Source organism: Cygnus atratus, chromosome 12 (genome assembly GCF_013377495.2).
Source record: "Cygnus atratus isolate AKBS03 ecotype Queensland, Australia chromosome 12, CAtr_DNAZoo_HiC_assembly, whole genome shotgun sequence".
Lineage (NCBI taxonomy): Eukaryota > Metazoa > Chordata > Aves > Anseriformes > Anatidae > Cygnus > Cygnus atratus.
The window spans coordinates 46,996-63,897 of NC_066373.1; the positions used below are offsets into that span (position 1 = coordinate 46,996).

Sequence of the window (16,902 nt, forward strand, 5' to 3'; positions counted from 1 at the left end):
AATTCCATGCTAGCACAAATATATCTAACCAAAACAAGGAAAGATGAGGTTTTATTGCCAATGTTACGATTCACATGACTTTTAGAATACCCTTCATAAGCCTCTAAAAACATACGTAATTACTCTCTTAACTTCTCTGCAATTTTTCACTAGTTTGGTTTTAGAAGCCCGGGTACCCAACTAATTCCAGAGAATGCAGGGATAAAGGCTCTACATATACTTCCCTTTGTATCTGCAAATGTACTTAAAACGTCAAGGAAACAAAGATTTTCTTTTGAACTACGTACCTCTCCTTTAGAGAGGACAGTGTGTCTTGTAAATTGATTAAAAACAATTTGTCTAGAACAGTGGGTCCCATATAGTCTTATCTTTCTGGTAACCCTTAAGGACTGAGAAGGCATTTCAGTCTATACACTGAATGAATCACAGAAGCACAGAATCGTAGGGGTTGGAAGGAACCTTGAGAGATCATTGGGTCCAACCCCCCGCCAAAGCAGGTTACCCAGGCAGGCAGAGCAGGTTACCCAGGCAGGCGTCCAGATGGGTCTCGAGTATCTCCAGAGAAGGAGACTTCACAACCTCCTTGGGCAGCCTGTTCCAGTGCTCCGTCACCCTCACCGTGAAGAAGTTCTTTTGCATGTTGGTGCGGCACTTCCTGTGCTCCATTTTGTGGCCATTGCCCCTTGTCCTGTCCCCACAAACCACTGAAAAGAAGTTGGCCAAATCCCTCTGTGTCCCACACTTAAGATATCTGTAAACATTGATGAGATCCCCTCTCAGTCTTCTTTTCTCAAGGCTGAACAGACCCAGGTCTCTCAGCCTTTCCTCACAGGGAGGAAACCCTATAGCCCATAGGCCCCGTATCATCTTAGTGGCCCTCTACTGGACTCTTTCCAGGAGAACCCTGTCTTTTTTGTACCGGGAAACCCAGAACTGGACACAGTACTCCATGTGAGGCCTGACCAGGACAGAGTAGAGGGGGTGGATCACCTCCCTTGACCTGCTGGCCACGCTCCTTTGAATGCACGCCAGGATCCCACTGGCCTTCTTGGCCACCAGGGCTCACTGCTGGCTCATGGTCAACCTGCTGTCCCCCAGGAATTTCTCCGCAGAGCTCCTCTCCAGCAGGTCATCCCGCAGCCTGTACTGAATACGTGCGGATGTTCCTTCCCAGGTGCAGGACTCTACACTTGGTCTTGTTAAACCTCATTTGGTTTCTTCCTGCCCAGCTCTCCAGCCCGTCCAGGTCTCGCTGAATGGCAGCGCAGCCTTCTGGCATGTCAGTCACTTCTCCCAGCTTTGTATCATCGGCGTACTTGTTGAGGGTGGACACTACTCCGTCATCAAGGTTGTCAATGAAGATGCTGACCAAGACCAGACCCAGCACCAACCCCTGGGGAACACCACGAGTCACAGGCCTCCAGCCGGACTCTGCGCTACCAATCACCACCCTCTGAGCTCTTCTGAATAATGAAGAAACGGAATTAACATCTCACTATTCTTACAGTAGCATTTCTATATAATCTTAAGCTTACTTGAAATATCATCTCTGGTATAAAGAAACAAATACTAGGTGAATTTAGATGGTCTTTCCTCAAAAATTATCTTGCTTCCATCTGTAAACCACCACTGCTGCGATGCGCTTGTAATGATGCTAACAGATTCTCAGGATAGTTACGCTCTAAGAAAGAACCTTTCAACTGCATTTGGTTGGCAATTTTACTCTTAACACCTTTCTTTCCTTCTTATTGACAGTAGCTTTTCATAAGAAGTAACTCACTCACTGTTTTCCTGCTTATGCCTCAAGCATTTCCTCCAGGCATGGTTTCATAACCATCTAGTAGTTTCTAACCATCAGAAGGAAGCCTGGCTCCACCCAGAGCAGCACAGCCCTAGCTCTTCCTTTGCTCTTGTGCTTACTAGGTTAATTGCAAAGCTGTGAACAACTAGCACAAAGCTACCTTGTTTTGGGGGTCACAGTTTGTTTCTCCACAGACAACAATTTGAATCACCTTCCATTTACTTTGAACGTATTATGAACAGTAAGGGCTCCAGCCAGCATGAGGTGAGCAGTAAAAGCACACTGCAAAGATGAGAACTTTGCTTTTTCAGGGGGAGAGGGATGCTACCACATTGTCTCAAGAAATTTCAGCTTCAAACTCAAATGGATGATAGTTTATTTTAGACCTGGACAAGTACTCGTTCTTATGCTCCGCTTTTGACTTCCTTTAAAATGAGCGGACTGTCTGCCCAACCTTCTTACTGCGATTGAGAATAGAACAATTTCTCCAACAGCAAAGCTGTTAAAGGCATCCCGTACAAATTAGGAATTACGGTTTGTTTGTTCTAGCAAATAGGAATGATTGGTCCCCATACTAGCTTGGGATAGCCAAGCATCTATCTGGGTAATATAAAGACACTCTGTAGAGCATTTTACACACGCCTTGGAAATCCTGCTGCCCTCATAAACTCTGCTGTTCCAATTACCAATTGTTTGGTTGTCCTGATTAACCATCAGTTTACATGAATTTACATCATGTAACTGCTCATCTCAAAACTAGTCTGATGCCAAGACTACAGAACAACTAAGCTTTATGTAATCCATTTTAATATTGCAGCTGGACAGGTACTGGAAACATTCCAGTCTGGTCGGCAGGTTCACTTCAGACCTTGTTGATGATTAGTGAAGGGAAACTAGGTACAGTTTAAGGATGTTTACAATTTTGTAAAGATTTTGTAAATTTTTGTTTACAATTTTTTAAGGATGTTTACAGTTTAAGGATGATTACAATTAAGGAACAGTTTCTGCAAGATCTCAGGGAAGGACAGAGGCAAATTTCAGGAGCCTGGAAATTTACCAGTTATCTTTTTAGTTAAGCTACAGGACTCTGCCCTTGGGATGCTATTTGCTCAGTGATGGTAACTGCTACCATTTTTCTTTAGCAGTTCACCCAGTGGCCTATCTGCGATGGCAGCTGGCCATCTTCCAGCCTCCGATGACTAACGCAAGTCACCATTCTCCATAATCCTCTGCCCTTTACAAATACATGTAATGTCTTCCCCATCACCAATTCAACTGGTCTTTCTGAATGTCAATGCTGGAGTTAAGCGGATAGGCTTACGCACACACAATTCAAGTTTGTTGTTATTCCCTCAATAAATAGATCTTCTGTAACACGATCTCTGCTACCAACTGTTCAGTCCCCTATGCAGCTCTATGTAGGTCGGCTGTAAAAGCTGTTTTGAGAAATTCTGTACCCATTTTTCAAATCCCAAACAACAGTAAGATACCAAACAACAGAAAACTCAAATAACTAAAGAATTCTTAAGCTCCAAATTAACCACTTTCTTTCATTCTGCCATTACATTGTCCAAATATTTTAGGAATAGTAGGTTACAGCAGAAAGAGTACAGAAAGGGAGCACGCTCAGTAGCAGTGACACAGTCCTGGAATTACTCACAGAAGGTAATAATTGGGACAGAAAGCTTGAGGATGATTACCCATTGTTCCCCTCCCTCCCCCCTGCTAGCAACGTGGATTGTTTTGTCATGCAGATGTTATCTGGTAATAAAGCATAAAGGCAATGATTGCAAGGACTGCCAGAGACTACTTACAGTCCCCATCAGTGTTTCCACCTTTGCCAGGCTATTAATGAACACTTGCCAGGAAACACTGACATAAATGCTTAAGGCATCCCTGCTTTTAATGAACCACGTATCACTGGAGAAAAAAGAAAAAACAGACCCTGAACCAAGCAAGCAAGCAACCAAAAACCACCAATAAAAACCCAGTGTTGAACAAGATCGAACCAAGTAATTCAGGAGATTTCTTTCCTGTCCACAGAAGCACATCAACTGTGAAGGGGTATCTGGCAAAGTCCTGAAATTAAGAGATGCACAGGATAACATAAGCAGTATTATTTGACAGTCTTCTCCCCGGCACTCTTTTAATTCTGCTTTGGCTACTTTTAGTAATAGAAAGTTATACGGATTACTTCCAGAAAAAGACCCTGGAACAAAACTACTATTTCCAATTAGGAGCAAAAAATTCTGTGGGGAGACAGAAAATTCTTAAAAGCACCGAACAAGAAGAGCCAAGAGTTATAAAAATACTACTTACTATACATTAGGGTTGTCCCAGCAACACAAAAACAATCACAACATTATGAAGAGCGGAAGGAAAACCAGCACCAAAGTTTTACAATGACAGCCTTTCTTCCATAGCACTGTTTCAATTTCAGTTGACATTACTTCCATTCCAACAGACTACAGCTGATAAATCATATCCTCAGAAAAACGATGATTCGCATCACTGCTTCCTCACTTTTGAAGGCACGTTGTTTCATGGAGCTCAGAACTAAATATGCAGTGATTCTTCTCTACAGTTAAATAAAGGGGAGAGGGGGGTGCAGGGCGGGGTGCAAATCAACCAAAACAAAGAGATCTCTGATTTTACTTTCCTTTTCAGTCCTATCTCCTTATAGCAGAGGAACTAGAGGACATCTTTACTGGCCCTTGAGTAGCATAGGTATCTGCTGGGTTTCAGGACATTTTGATGTATTTACAGTTGCTTTTATTCTCATGTGAAGTGCAGGTATTCCTGGGCATTCTTGACCCAGCCCAGCAGCGCTTGGCTGCGCAGCACTTTCCAGGCTTCTTGATAACTTGATGCAGCTTCCTTGTAGTCCCAGTATGTTTTTAGGGTCTTCATCCTGACATAAAATGCACAACAATGACAAATTGTCTATTATTCTATTGGATGTATTGTGACACAATGAAAAAAACAATCAAGCATTTAAGAATATGATGATGTCATATGAGCTTTTCCACACTAAGTGAAATTCTCTTATGCTTCTAAGGGAGACTTGGAGAGGCCTGGGTGCTGAGGAAGTCAGTGTTTCTAGACATTGTCAGCAGTCTCATGAAATAAGAAAACAGTAACTTGTCTGCCAAGCTTCATACATGCTCTCCAGCAACAGAAGTATCAGTGCCTGACTGCGTGACAATAGGTTACGGAAAACTCATGATAGCAAAAAACGTAGAACCAAAGCAGAAAAGGTGGCTAGAGATGGGTGCTTTGAATTGGGTTGAAGTAGCTTTGTTTTGCTGGAAGAACAGATGTGATCGCTGGCCAGAAGGGAATGGAATAGGGAAGAAGAGTATTTCTTTTTTAACATGGAGTTATGGGGAAGACTGAGACAATTTTTTTTTTTTTTTTTTACTTTATTTTCTCCCTAAAGCATAAGAGGCTCAGTTTTGGTATTCTGCTCCCCTTCGTTATGTAGCACCTGCTCCCCACAATCTCAGGAAAATCACCAGTCCCTCTGCTGAGTGCATGATACCATTGATTTTCAAAACAGGGAAATACAGGTCAATGATATCTGAACACATAAGAGAGAGAGAGAGAGCACAAGCACCTCTAAAACAATTTCATATGACTTATTTCTTTTCTAGTCTTTCTTCTCCCTTTACCAGTGTCAAACCACATGAGACACAATGTTTAAACATCAATCCAATATGAAGGGAAATTCACAGGCAACATGACATTCCTCAATAAAGACGAAGAGCCAAACTGCTCCAGGGATCCTGATCTAAAAAGTCTGAGAACCACTGCACTAGGTTACAGAACAAACTTTCATGCTTAAAGGCTCCACAGTCATCACCACCACCCAACACAGCAGAATAGCAGACCCTAAGAAGCTATAATTCAGCCACTCAGCATTCTATTGTAAATGTATTTCTAGAATGCTGACATGCACAGCACACCATGAGATAGTAACTATACAGAAGACCCGAGGTTCAGAAAGTGCAAGAGCAAAGAACCTGCCTACTCAACTGCTGAACACGGGAGACTTATTGAATCTCAGAATCATTTGGGTTGGAAGGGATCTTAAAGATCATATAGTTTCAACTCCCCTGCCATGGACCCACTAGACCAGGTTGCCCAAAGCACCATCCAACCCAGCCTTGAACAGCTGCAGGGACGGGGCATCCACAACTTTTCTTTTACATACTCTTACAAACCTGCCTGCACTCTCTGTTTGTCGTAGCCAATCCATTTTGCTTTCTTTACCTCTTTCACATTATTCAAACTCTGTGAAACTAACCACTGAGCTGTTTTTGAAAGTTCTGTGGAAGGGCCCGCTGCAACTCAATGGAACAGACACAGAATCCCAGTACCAATGGTAGATCATGCTTTAGGAGCATCACTAAAGAGGTAAAAGACCACCAATTATCTGCGTAAGCAGTGTTCAGGAAACAGCACACATCCAAGTTGGATGGTGGACCTTAACCAGCTCCCTCAAATCTCTTGTGTAGGCTAGCTGTTCCTCTCCCAGGTACTCCAGCAGGGTCCTCAGAGATATGGTACAAGCCACCTGCACCTCCCCTCCACCTCAAGACCATTCTTGAAGGAGCAAAGTGTATGCTTATACTCAAACGTGATGACCAATTCAGTCTTTGGGAAGAAACTTTTATGCTCCCATACTTTCTATACTTAAAGTACTTCTGACACATTTAAGATTTTGACATTGCCCTTCTTCACTGTAAATGCATCTAATGACTTATATTTGTTCTTCACCATAGAACAGCTAACATCAAATGCTGTTTACATCTTCAAAACACAGCTACTTGTACTTATTTGATTACATCTAGGATGGTTGTAAATCAGAAAGAGACCTACAGAACACAGATTTTTGGACCGGCTCAATCTTGTAAAAAGGTGAAACACCTGTTTTCCTTGGATTTGCTAGGGATGATGGTGCTATACACATATACATAGATTCTTCCATCAGCCACAGAGCCAAGAGAAAGACTGATGCCTAGCTGTTCATCATTTCATCCTCGCTAAATGTTGCTTTTTTTTTCATGAATTTGCTCGCAAATCAATGGCTTTTAAATGCATATCCAGCAGTCTGATCCAGTTTAACTAAAATACTTAAGGAATTTTCCCAACTTAGATTATTTCAACAGAGTTCTGTTATGAAACTGTTACAGTAGACAGTAAGGGAAAACATAGCTAGCATGAAAGCAGGAGGTGCAGTGAGAAGCAGCTCAGTATTTTCAATTCACTTTAGCAGTTACAAAACCATATACAACTGCAACCTCCTGAGATCCCATTCTCCAGGCAGGCAACGTTGCTACAGGATTTAACAGCAGATGTAACAGAAAGCTGCATTTTAAACAGTTTCATCAAAGAGTGGCCCAAACGAAACAGATTTTTTTAATTCATGCTCAACTTCTGCCTTGGGCTTACGAGAAATTTTCAATATATATACACATGGAAAGAATGCTTTCAAATTCAAAGTACATTACATCTGCCAGAAGAGCCACATGATTTGTCTGTATCTCTACTATGTTTGGGGCGTTAAGACTCCAAGAATTTGAAATGAAGAACCTGTGACTTTTTTGGAGGGAGGAATTTGGAGGGGGGGGGGGGGGGGGGGGGCGGGGGCAGAAATGAACACTTGTCCGCTGACCCAGGCAGTCCTGTAAATAATATGATCTCCAGCCTATCCAGGTCTGACTGTATACATTCCTTTTATGTTTCCCTTTACTATTCCAATCTTACTGCTAGACTACAGTATAGGAGAGAAGCAGAGTGGTTCAAATGCATGCCAGAGACATGAGAGATGAGCCAATAGTGTCACACACTTGGAAAAAGCATCACACCAGCACCACTATGCTTAAAAAGGCTCATACATTCAGCCACGTGCAAAACTGAGCTGAAGTGATTCTTCTCACAAGCAGGGCAGCTTACGAAGAAAAACAATACACTGCTGCACACTGTCAGGCATTGACCAAAACATTACTCTTACAGAAAAAAATAATGAATCACATCTAAGAGGATAAAAGCTCACAGATGTTCAATATATAAAACTAAGTGGTGAACCCCTAATGCTAGGGTGCCAGGAAACCATACTTTGCCTGATTCTCCTAGCATCTTTAACATGAAACCAAGAGAATGTTCTGTTCTTTAGGTATTTTAATTTTAGCCATCTAAAAGTCCTTGTACCCTTAGTACACATATGCCTCTGTACAACAGCCTACCCCCCCTCCCCAGCGAGGCTTCTCCGGAACCGGAATCACCCATACATAATGCAGACTGAATGGGAAGGAGAAAGAAAACACAATATTAAATGTAGTCAGGACCCACCACAGTTAAGAGAAGAGATGATCAGCCACCCATTTAACAAGCCCAGCAAGAAACTCAGGCTAGGTTTTTGTTGCAAAGTATCACTTAGATTCACAAAAAGGGGTTGTGCAGCTAGCCACACCTTGCACAAACTGCAGTGCCTGATGACTCTGTAGAGTGGACGCCACAAAAAAAGGCTTTCAGTTTCCCAGGTGATGAACAAGGTATGAAGAACAAGATTTTGCCAGCAGAATAAAAAACAACAATCCACAAAAAAATCTTTGCCGTACTACCACCAAATATTCTGAAAAAAAAAAAAAAAAAAACAAAAACATAACTACAGAGGTTTTCACGTAATTCAGATTAGGATACTGGGACAGTTAAAGCTTTACATGAAACTAATGTAGTGATGTTCTTTTATTTTCTTCTTTCCTGTATGTAAACATGCTTCTCCTGCTTTCTGTCCCTTTCTTTCTCCTTCATTCTTGACATCTCTTCAGAATCAGTGCAGGCACTGTTCAGTTGGAACAGGTTGAGAGCATACTCAAAGAAGAAGCTTGCTGGCTCCTCTTAAAAAGCAAGCTAAGAAAATTGTGGTGATGTAGTACAGCTAACATGTGAAGCATAACAGTGGACAACAGGAGGTGAGAAAAGGGCTAAATAAAGATTCTTGTCCTAATACACCCCAAAACTAACAAGACAAGCTCTCTAGCAAATTGCAAAGGACTACAGAATGAGATTCCCTTGGGTGAGCAGAACGGATGGGAGCCAAGAGACCAAGAAGTGGACCAGAAAAGGCAGGGAAGGAATGCAGGGGCAAAGCGAGAAAAATAAATGGTGTGACAGCATAGCACAGGAGCCAACCATCTATGAGAGGAGATGAGCTACCTTTGCGTAGGAGGAAAAAAACAAAACTGGTAAGAGTTGAATACACAGGAGTTCAGAGGAAGAAATTCCACGCTTTCAAATTATTTATCTGAAGTTTACTTGAATTCAGACTACAAGGAATAAAAAGGAAGAAAACATCAGAATATTGTGCAGAAAGGGTAAGGGAAGAAGAAGGAAGAAGCAAAGCAACTTTTTATTGATTTTTAATTGAAGAGTAGGAAAAAGGGAAGACTTCAAAAGGAAAACAACTGAACAGGCTGACTGGTGAGCTAGCATCCCTGCTGTATAAACTGAGTTTGTGCAGCCTAAAAACGATGCCACATCTGCAAGTCAGCTGGACTTGGTCAGGAGAAGCCCAGAGAGAAAAACAGTAGAGGACAAAAAAGTCAAAGGAAATTACAAAGCCACTGAAGTCTAGAAAAGGCCTGAGGTAAGGTGACTTTACATAAGCAGCACACGATCAGCACAATGAGTCAACTACTCAACAATGAATTAGTTCATGCTCTATTCTGAGGAAATTAGTGACTAAACAAGTGAGAACCCATTCCCTCTCAAAAGAGTTGATAATTTTATATTTAAAACTGAATTAAGAAGAAAGTGCATCTCTCCATGCAGTCTAAGTACAAGGTGCTGCACCAGAGCAATCCCAGACATGAGACTGGGTGGAGAACTCATTAAGAGCAGCCTTGCGGAGAAGGACTTGGGGGTTTTGGTGGACCTAAAGCTTAACATGAGCCAGCTGTGCGCACTTGCAGCCCAGGAGGCCAACTGCATCCTGGGCTGCATCAACAGAGAAGTGGCCAGCAGGTCGATGGAGGTGATTGTGCTCCTCTGTTCTGCCCGTGTGACGCCCCACTTGGGGTCCTGCACCCAGGTTTGGAGCCCCAGCACAAGAAGGTTGTTTATCTGTTAGAACAGCTCCAGAGGAGGGCCACAGAATTGATCAGAGGGAGGAGCGCCTCTCCCATGAAGAAAGGCTGAGAGAGCTGGGGTTGTTTGCCCTAAAGAAGAGAAGGCTTTGGGGTGACCTCGTTGCAGCTTTTCAATACTTAAAGGGGGCTTATAAAAAAAAAAGAAGGAGAGCAACTTTTTGCTCAGGCAGACAATGACAGGACAAGGGGGAATGGTTTTAAGCTAAAAGAGGGGAGATTTAGATTAGATGTTAATTCTTCAGAGGGTGATGAGGCCACTGGAACAGGTTGACCAGAGAAGTAGTGGATGCCCCATCCCTAGAAATGTTCAAGACCAGGTTGGATGAGGCCCTGGGCAACCTGATCTAGTGGGTGGCATCCCTGCCCATGGCAGGGGGGTTGGAACTAGATGATCATTAAGGTTCCTTCCAAACCAAGCCATTCTATGATCAGTTGAAACCATTTCAACAATAACATGGTTCACGTTGACATCAGAGCTTTTAAATAAAGACACTTATAGACACAGAAGATAACTGCAGTCTTTTATTCACAAAACTGAAAACCAAGCAAGATCTAATAATTAGATCAAAGTACACTCAGGGTGTACTTTGGCCAAGTTTATCTTACCTAATGTCTTGGTGCCACCGAAACGCAGAGATGGCTCATCTCCCCTGCTTCCAGACATATCTGCCTTCTACTTTTTTATTTTTATGTATCGTTTTTTATTATTTGCTTTAGCTTTCCATGAGCCAATTCAGCTAATCAGTCCAATAGATATACAGAAGACAAGGAAAATGTTTTCTGCCACACTAGCTACTCGAACTGGCTCATTATGAGGTTGGAGAAGTGCTACTAATACCAGGGAGGGAACAGGAATGTACATCAGGTAACAACAGAGAGCACTGCAGGACCATGCCCATCAGTAGCTACAAGCAGTTAAATTAGCTCAACATCTACTATGATTTCACCTTAGAGGTGGAAAAATCATACCTGGAAATAAGACTAAAATAAAATAAACCTTCCAAAGCAACAGATTTGGCACCTTCTGCATCACTCAGAATAATCTCTAAGCCAAAGTAAGATGTATGTTTCTCTATATATGAAGCTGTAACTCCTCATCATCAGGCATGGCAAGGTGAAATTTCACCAAATATGTAATGTGATAATCATCCAGTCTCATATACAATCTCCAGCCTGAAAATCCAAACTTGTTTCCCGTGGTGTAAATGAAATCCCCATGAATGGCTTCCTCAGACAAAAGCTTCTTTCTGTTCTTTCCAGAAAGTCTCCATCTACATAATGCACACATTGCAGAAACAGCCCTGCACAGTCTCACCTTGCTAGCTCTTACTCCATCATACACTTAGGTGAAAGAAGATTTTAGCCTCGACTTTTCTTAAAAAAATAGAGTAGTTTTCTGACAAGACACAAAGTTGAACAGACTTACAAGGGGTCCAGGAGATATCTATTGCAAGAGCAGGACATGTCTCTGTGATCAGGAAAAGAATTTACTCTTTCCAAAAGTAGCAATTCTTCACACCAAAAGCCTTAACTCCAAACAAACAGAACACCTGCAATTTCTTCTGTTTCTCATTAATGAGCTATTTCTCCAATGAGGCAAAAGACCAAAACCAAAAAGACTCTTCCTAACCCATCAAGGATATGCTGTATTCTTTAAGTATCAAATTTTAACAATGGAGTTATCTCAAGTGAGACTCATTGGAAAGTTCTAGTATCAACGCGTTATTCTTAAGTTTCACGAAGATAACTTTTCACTCACATAGATACTATGAAAATTTCTTTACCGGAGAGTGTCTGGTAGATTCTCTCGTGAAATACTCGTCACCAGCCTTTGGAATGCATGGAAGAGTTCCACTTTACAGATCTTGGATCTGATGGAAGAAATAAATCAGAAATGCACTTCCTTTTAATGCTTACAGCAGTACATTCCAGCTGAACATTTTTGCTCCACCATTTAACTTTTCATAGCCCATCTGATCTGCCCACTGCTTCTCTTTTTTAAAACCTTAATTTTAAATGCTATGTTGACAAAGAGCTGTATTGCCCCTATTGTCCCAGCCAGCACCATCAGTTTGCAGAGGGAATATTTTAATATCCCCACATTGTTATCTGTATGAGACTGCACCATCAATTTGCTCACAATTATAGCACAGGCTGAACCAAAGGGACTAGTCCCAGAAATGATCACACAAATACAGAAGTACTTCAAGAGCTTGTTCAAACTGGAAAATTTGTATTATTCAGAAAAAATTAGAATAACCAGAATATCTGCAACAGTGCTACCCTTTTCGCAACAGTGACAAGGATACATTCAGCAACAGATGGAGGGCAGTTAAATACAAAGAGATTCATCAAAAAGTGAAGTGAAAGTTTGAAAGGTCTTGAAGATACCACAGGCATCTCTGTCAGCTTTAAGCCCTTCTCTTCTCCCAAAGTCAGACAACCATATCAGTTGTTCACGAAACATGGATGGGGCTTTCAAAACAAACTAATTTTTCTATGGAATTAAATTCTTATTACATGATTATCTTCACGATGACTAATTCAGTCTTCCAACACATACAAGCTAACTCTCCAGAATTATTCAAAGAAAAAGCGCTTTCTATTTTGCTTTAGGTTAAGAACCCCAAAACTGGCATGCAACGATACTCTAAAATTTCATTTTCACGTTAATCTGTCAAAAGTTCATATTGTAGTTTTTGGTGTTTTAGTTAATTAAGCATAGGCAAAAGCACATACCGGAAGACTACTTACAAATTGCTTTTAGTCAGTCAACTTTATCTTCCATGAGATTTAGTGTTATCTAATATGTTTCACAGAGGAAAACCAAACAACCCTCCTCCCCCCCATCCCAATCGCCTAAAGGCTCCTCGAAGGGGGGAAAAAAAGGGAACAGAAATACAAGTCTTGTTTAGTATTGAACAAACCCCCTACATTAAGGCTACAAATTCCTTATATGGACCTCTTACCACAAAAGCTGTTAACAAAGAGCTGACTTTTACAGAAAAAGAAATCTGTAAAAAAGGTCATGCAACACATTCATTTCCTTCAGTCTCCAGTCCAAAAGGTACAAAGTAAAAATTTTTCCAACTTTGCTAACAAATAAGCTATCTTTTAAGGAATATTGATCATAGTCCCCCACTACTATTATTGAGAATGTTCTCCTTTATAAACAGTGACAAGCAAGAAACAGGATAAACTTGTTAGCCCTCATTCAGCTTCTCTCACCTTCCCTCCCTTACACAATGACTATTCCTTTATCCACACTACCTTTCCCCACTCAGAGAACTTCTGCTCTGACAATGCCATCACACACCACAGTGACCTAAGAGACAGGCACGTATGCTAAAACCTAAGATATGTGCATCCATGTATCACAATACTCTCACACCTGCTCTGATGGCTCCCAATCCCTTTCTTTGTTGTTCCCTGCCGGAAACCATCTGAGGTGACATCCAGAGGTTGTTCAGGAACTGCACTCCAACTGATAGCTGAGAAAGAAAGGATTATTAAAAGAACAGAAACTCAGCTAAAAATAGTAAGAAAAAATACACACACACTTCATCTTAACCAGCTCTTTTGGGAACCCATGCCTCTTTAAACATTTAGCCTACAGCTCCATAACTTTCCCATTTCTTAGAGGGATCCTGTCCTTGGTGTACCCAGTCTAGACAAAGCATGAATAAATTTCCAAGTCAGATGGCATAATTTTGTATCAGGCTATAAAACACACCCCCATACTACTGGTACCAGTCAACCTTTGTTTTCCTTATTATGATATTGTGCATCCTCTAAATAGTTCTCTGTATGTTTCATAACTGACACACAAATATTTGTAGACATTACCTGAAAAACTTTACTAGCCAACAGTCAAATAAAAATACTTTGTTGGAAGAGTTGTTAAATGCTAACAACCTTATCTTTTACCCCAATCTTGATATGTAATTACAATATTAGACTGTATACTTCTTGATGCTGTAACTCAGCGTACCATACCTTACAAATTTATAAATAACTAGCAAAGCATCTGAAGAGGCTCATCACCAGAAACAAAAGTGATTGACACGCCCAGTCTGCACCTCCATAGCCTAACAACAGTATTAAGTTCTACTGTCTTGAGATAATTTCTGCTCCCTTAATTCTCATTTCTCTCTTCCAAGCAGGTGAAAGAGTTGCAATAAATTTAGACTTAATTCTGATTTTCCTCTGCTCATGAAAAATTCGATCTAACATAATTAATATATACAAAACTGTTTCATAAAGTATCATTTACGATCTTCTAACAGATGGACTTGAGTAACTGTACAAAAATAAAGACTAAATAAAAAGTAGAAGTAACTTTTATTTAGTATATTTAGTCACAGTTTGCTTCAGACGTTTTTTGTTAAGTGAATTCACAGCATTTTCAACAATATATTTTGCTTCCTAACTCACAGTATCAGAATCTTTTCCCTACTGGCACCTGTAAACTGTATACAATTTAATGAATCTGTGAATTTCATTAAAGAGACATAAGTTTCTATTTTATCATCAGGTCTATTCTAAGAGAATAACTTCCAATTAAGCCAGAAAAATATACAACAGCAGAAGGTAACCACGCCCAAGTTCTGAGAAAACGCTTACCCATACACATACAGTAGCACTTCCTCCCACCCAAAAGAGAGCACATTGCTAAATTGCCACATTGCTAAATTATGTGACTTGCAAATTCATTCATCATCATGACAGAAAATGTGATGTCCAAAAACTTCTTATCAATTAAACCTTTATACTATACTACTCTGTATTCCTTCCATATTCAAAGATTTCTGGGGAGATTATAGCCATAACTCAGTGTGGCAAATCTTCTGTTCGTTACCAAGGAGAACACAAAACTAACTTAAACAAGAATTCTTTTGATTCTTCTTGCCCTCAGAACTTTTGTCTTGGCTGTTTATTTTCTACCTTTGTTTAGATTATAAATTCCTAATGGCATTGACCGAGTGTTTATTCAGTCTGAAAAGTGCTTACAGGAAAATAGAGGCAGATTGCAAATACTATTAAGCTCTGTTCTGAAATTAGTACCTTGATGTAAGTCATACTTTGCCTCTAGCACTGGCAATGAAAGATGTTACGTTTTAGGAAACATCAAAGCCACATAATTTATATTTTGATTTCTGCACACAGTTACACAACTAGTCCAAATTAACTCACCCGCGCTACAGGGAACAAGTTTTGTTTTGCTGTTAGTTTGAACTTCCTGGACTGCCTGACGGCTATGTTCAAATCGAAGCTCTGATTGCAGCAGTTTAACCTCCTGAGTGAGAAAACCATCTGGTAAAGATGAGACATGCTGACACCTACAGTAAACATGGAAAAATGCAAGTGAATTAAAGTCTCATCTTCCAGGATGAGCAGATTCTGTGCAATTTCCCTTCATAATCAAAAGCATGTTACATTTTAAAAGTGAACTGAATGTGAATTGTAAGAGATGCAAGGAGATATGGGGACATTTTCCCCTTCTAAACAGTATTTGTTTAGGCTATAAAACAAAAAAAAAAAACAACCCACAAAGCCACAGAGTTTAGTAAGACCTTGTCCTTCCTAGGAAAACAACAACAAACTGATTTTAAAACAGGTCTAATTAAAAACTACTACAACTCCATAGAAGATAGGCAGAATAAAAACTGCAACATAATTCTGCAATCATAATGAAAAATAATAATTAGAATGTATTTACACAGTCAACCATACTACATTAACGTTTTTATGAACCTGAGGGTTCATAACTAAAGACCAGCAAGATACAAAATACACCTAAAGTTTCATGTATAATCTCAGTTTTGTTACCTTCAATTATTGTTACATTCTGAATGATATTAGGATCATACAGGGAGGAAAAAACAGCATCTGTTTATTCACTGTATTTATATAAAGCAAGAATGAATTAAAACTGAGGTTTGCAATGTCACATGTAATAGTCTGAAAAAGTGCCTGACTTTGCAACCTAAAACTGATGAGGCTGGGCAAACTGACAACTACTGCTAATGCAACCAACTGTTAACCTGAATTCATGACTTTCTTATCTGGTTGCCAAACACTGATCATCTTTATAAACCTAAATAGACTCAATCACTGCAATTTCTGTGTTAGGTCCAGAATTCAGTTTCCATGAGTTGCACAGCACACCTGAGAACACATAAAACTCTAAAAAGTATTGTTCTAAAGTTTTGGCTAACCTCTACTGAGAGCAGACAGACAATACAATGATTTTGAAATTTTCCATGGGATGCAATTGCACGCATATGCAGTAACCCAGATATTAGTCTCCTAGAAAATCTGAAGTTTGGATTCGAGCTCAGTAAGACTTTAAACAGAAAAAAAAAAGTTTTTACTACAGCTCCCTTCAAGTAACGTTTAAAATAACAAATCTTTTACCCTGATAATTGCTGAAAGCAATTCTGAAATTAGGGTCTGAAATCAGTGAGAGATTAATAAGAACTAATAAGTTAAACAAAGGCTAAGTTCTAAAAGGTTTTGTAAGAACAACCAGAAAGACATCCTTTCCACCATTACCCTTTGTAAGAGTATACTGTTGCAGTGCATATATAAAGGGTACATATGTAATATTAACAGCAAGCTATTTCTGAGTGACATGCTCCAACTGCAGAGAGATGTGTACTGTGACAACCATGAGTTACTTACCTGAAAGCAAAAGCAGCTAGTCAGGCAGTATTTTTATAACCTTTAAATATATGGTGTCTTGAAGACAACAGCACACTCACAAAAATGAAATTAATTACACAGTGAGCAGTCACATACAAAGATATAAGGATGTTCTGCTTCCAGGACTAAATAACGAAACAGAAAAACAGAAACTAAAAAAAAAAAAAAATCTTAAGTACGTTATTTTAAAATCAGTGAGGGAAACATTGGAAAGCAACAAAAATCCAGTACCTTCCTAACTCA

The 16,902-nt window shown here is 40.1% G+C and overlaps 1 protein-coding gene across 9 annotated transcripts in view; it reads right to left on the reverse strand.

The window, feature by feature from the left end:
* Positions 1–16,902, reverse strand: part of ADAT1 (adenosine deaminase tRNA specific 1) — a 30,689-nt gene that overhangs the window by 6,392 nt on the left and 7,395 nt on the right. For 4 of the 9 annotated variants that reach the window (XM_035566334.2, XM_035566335.2, XM_035566337.2 and 1 more), the window contains 4 exons: positions 15,148–15,293; positions 13,346–13,445; positions 11,739–11,825; positions 2,591–4,712 (listed from right to left, as the gene is read on the reverse strand). In XM_035566334.2, coding sequence (XP_035422227.1) covers positions 4,580–4,712; positions 11,739–11,825; positions 13,346–13,445; positions 15,148–15,293 — 466 coding nt within the window. In that variant the 3' untranslated portion in view covers positions 2,591–4,579. Of the gene's footprint in view, positions 1–2,590; positions 4,713–11,713; positions 11,826–13,345; positions 13,446–15,147; positions 15,294–16,902 lie in introns of those variants that run through there. The other 5 variants (XR_007708772.1, XR_007708771.1, XR_004781736.2 and 2 more) reach the window with 4 other exon arrangements.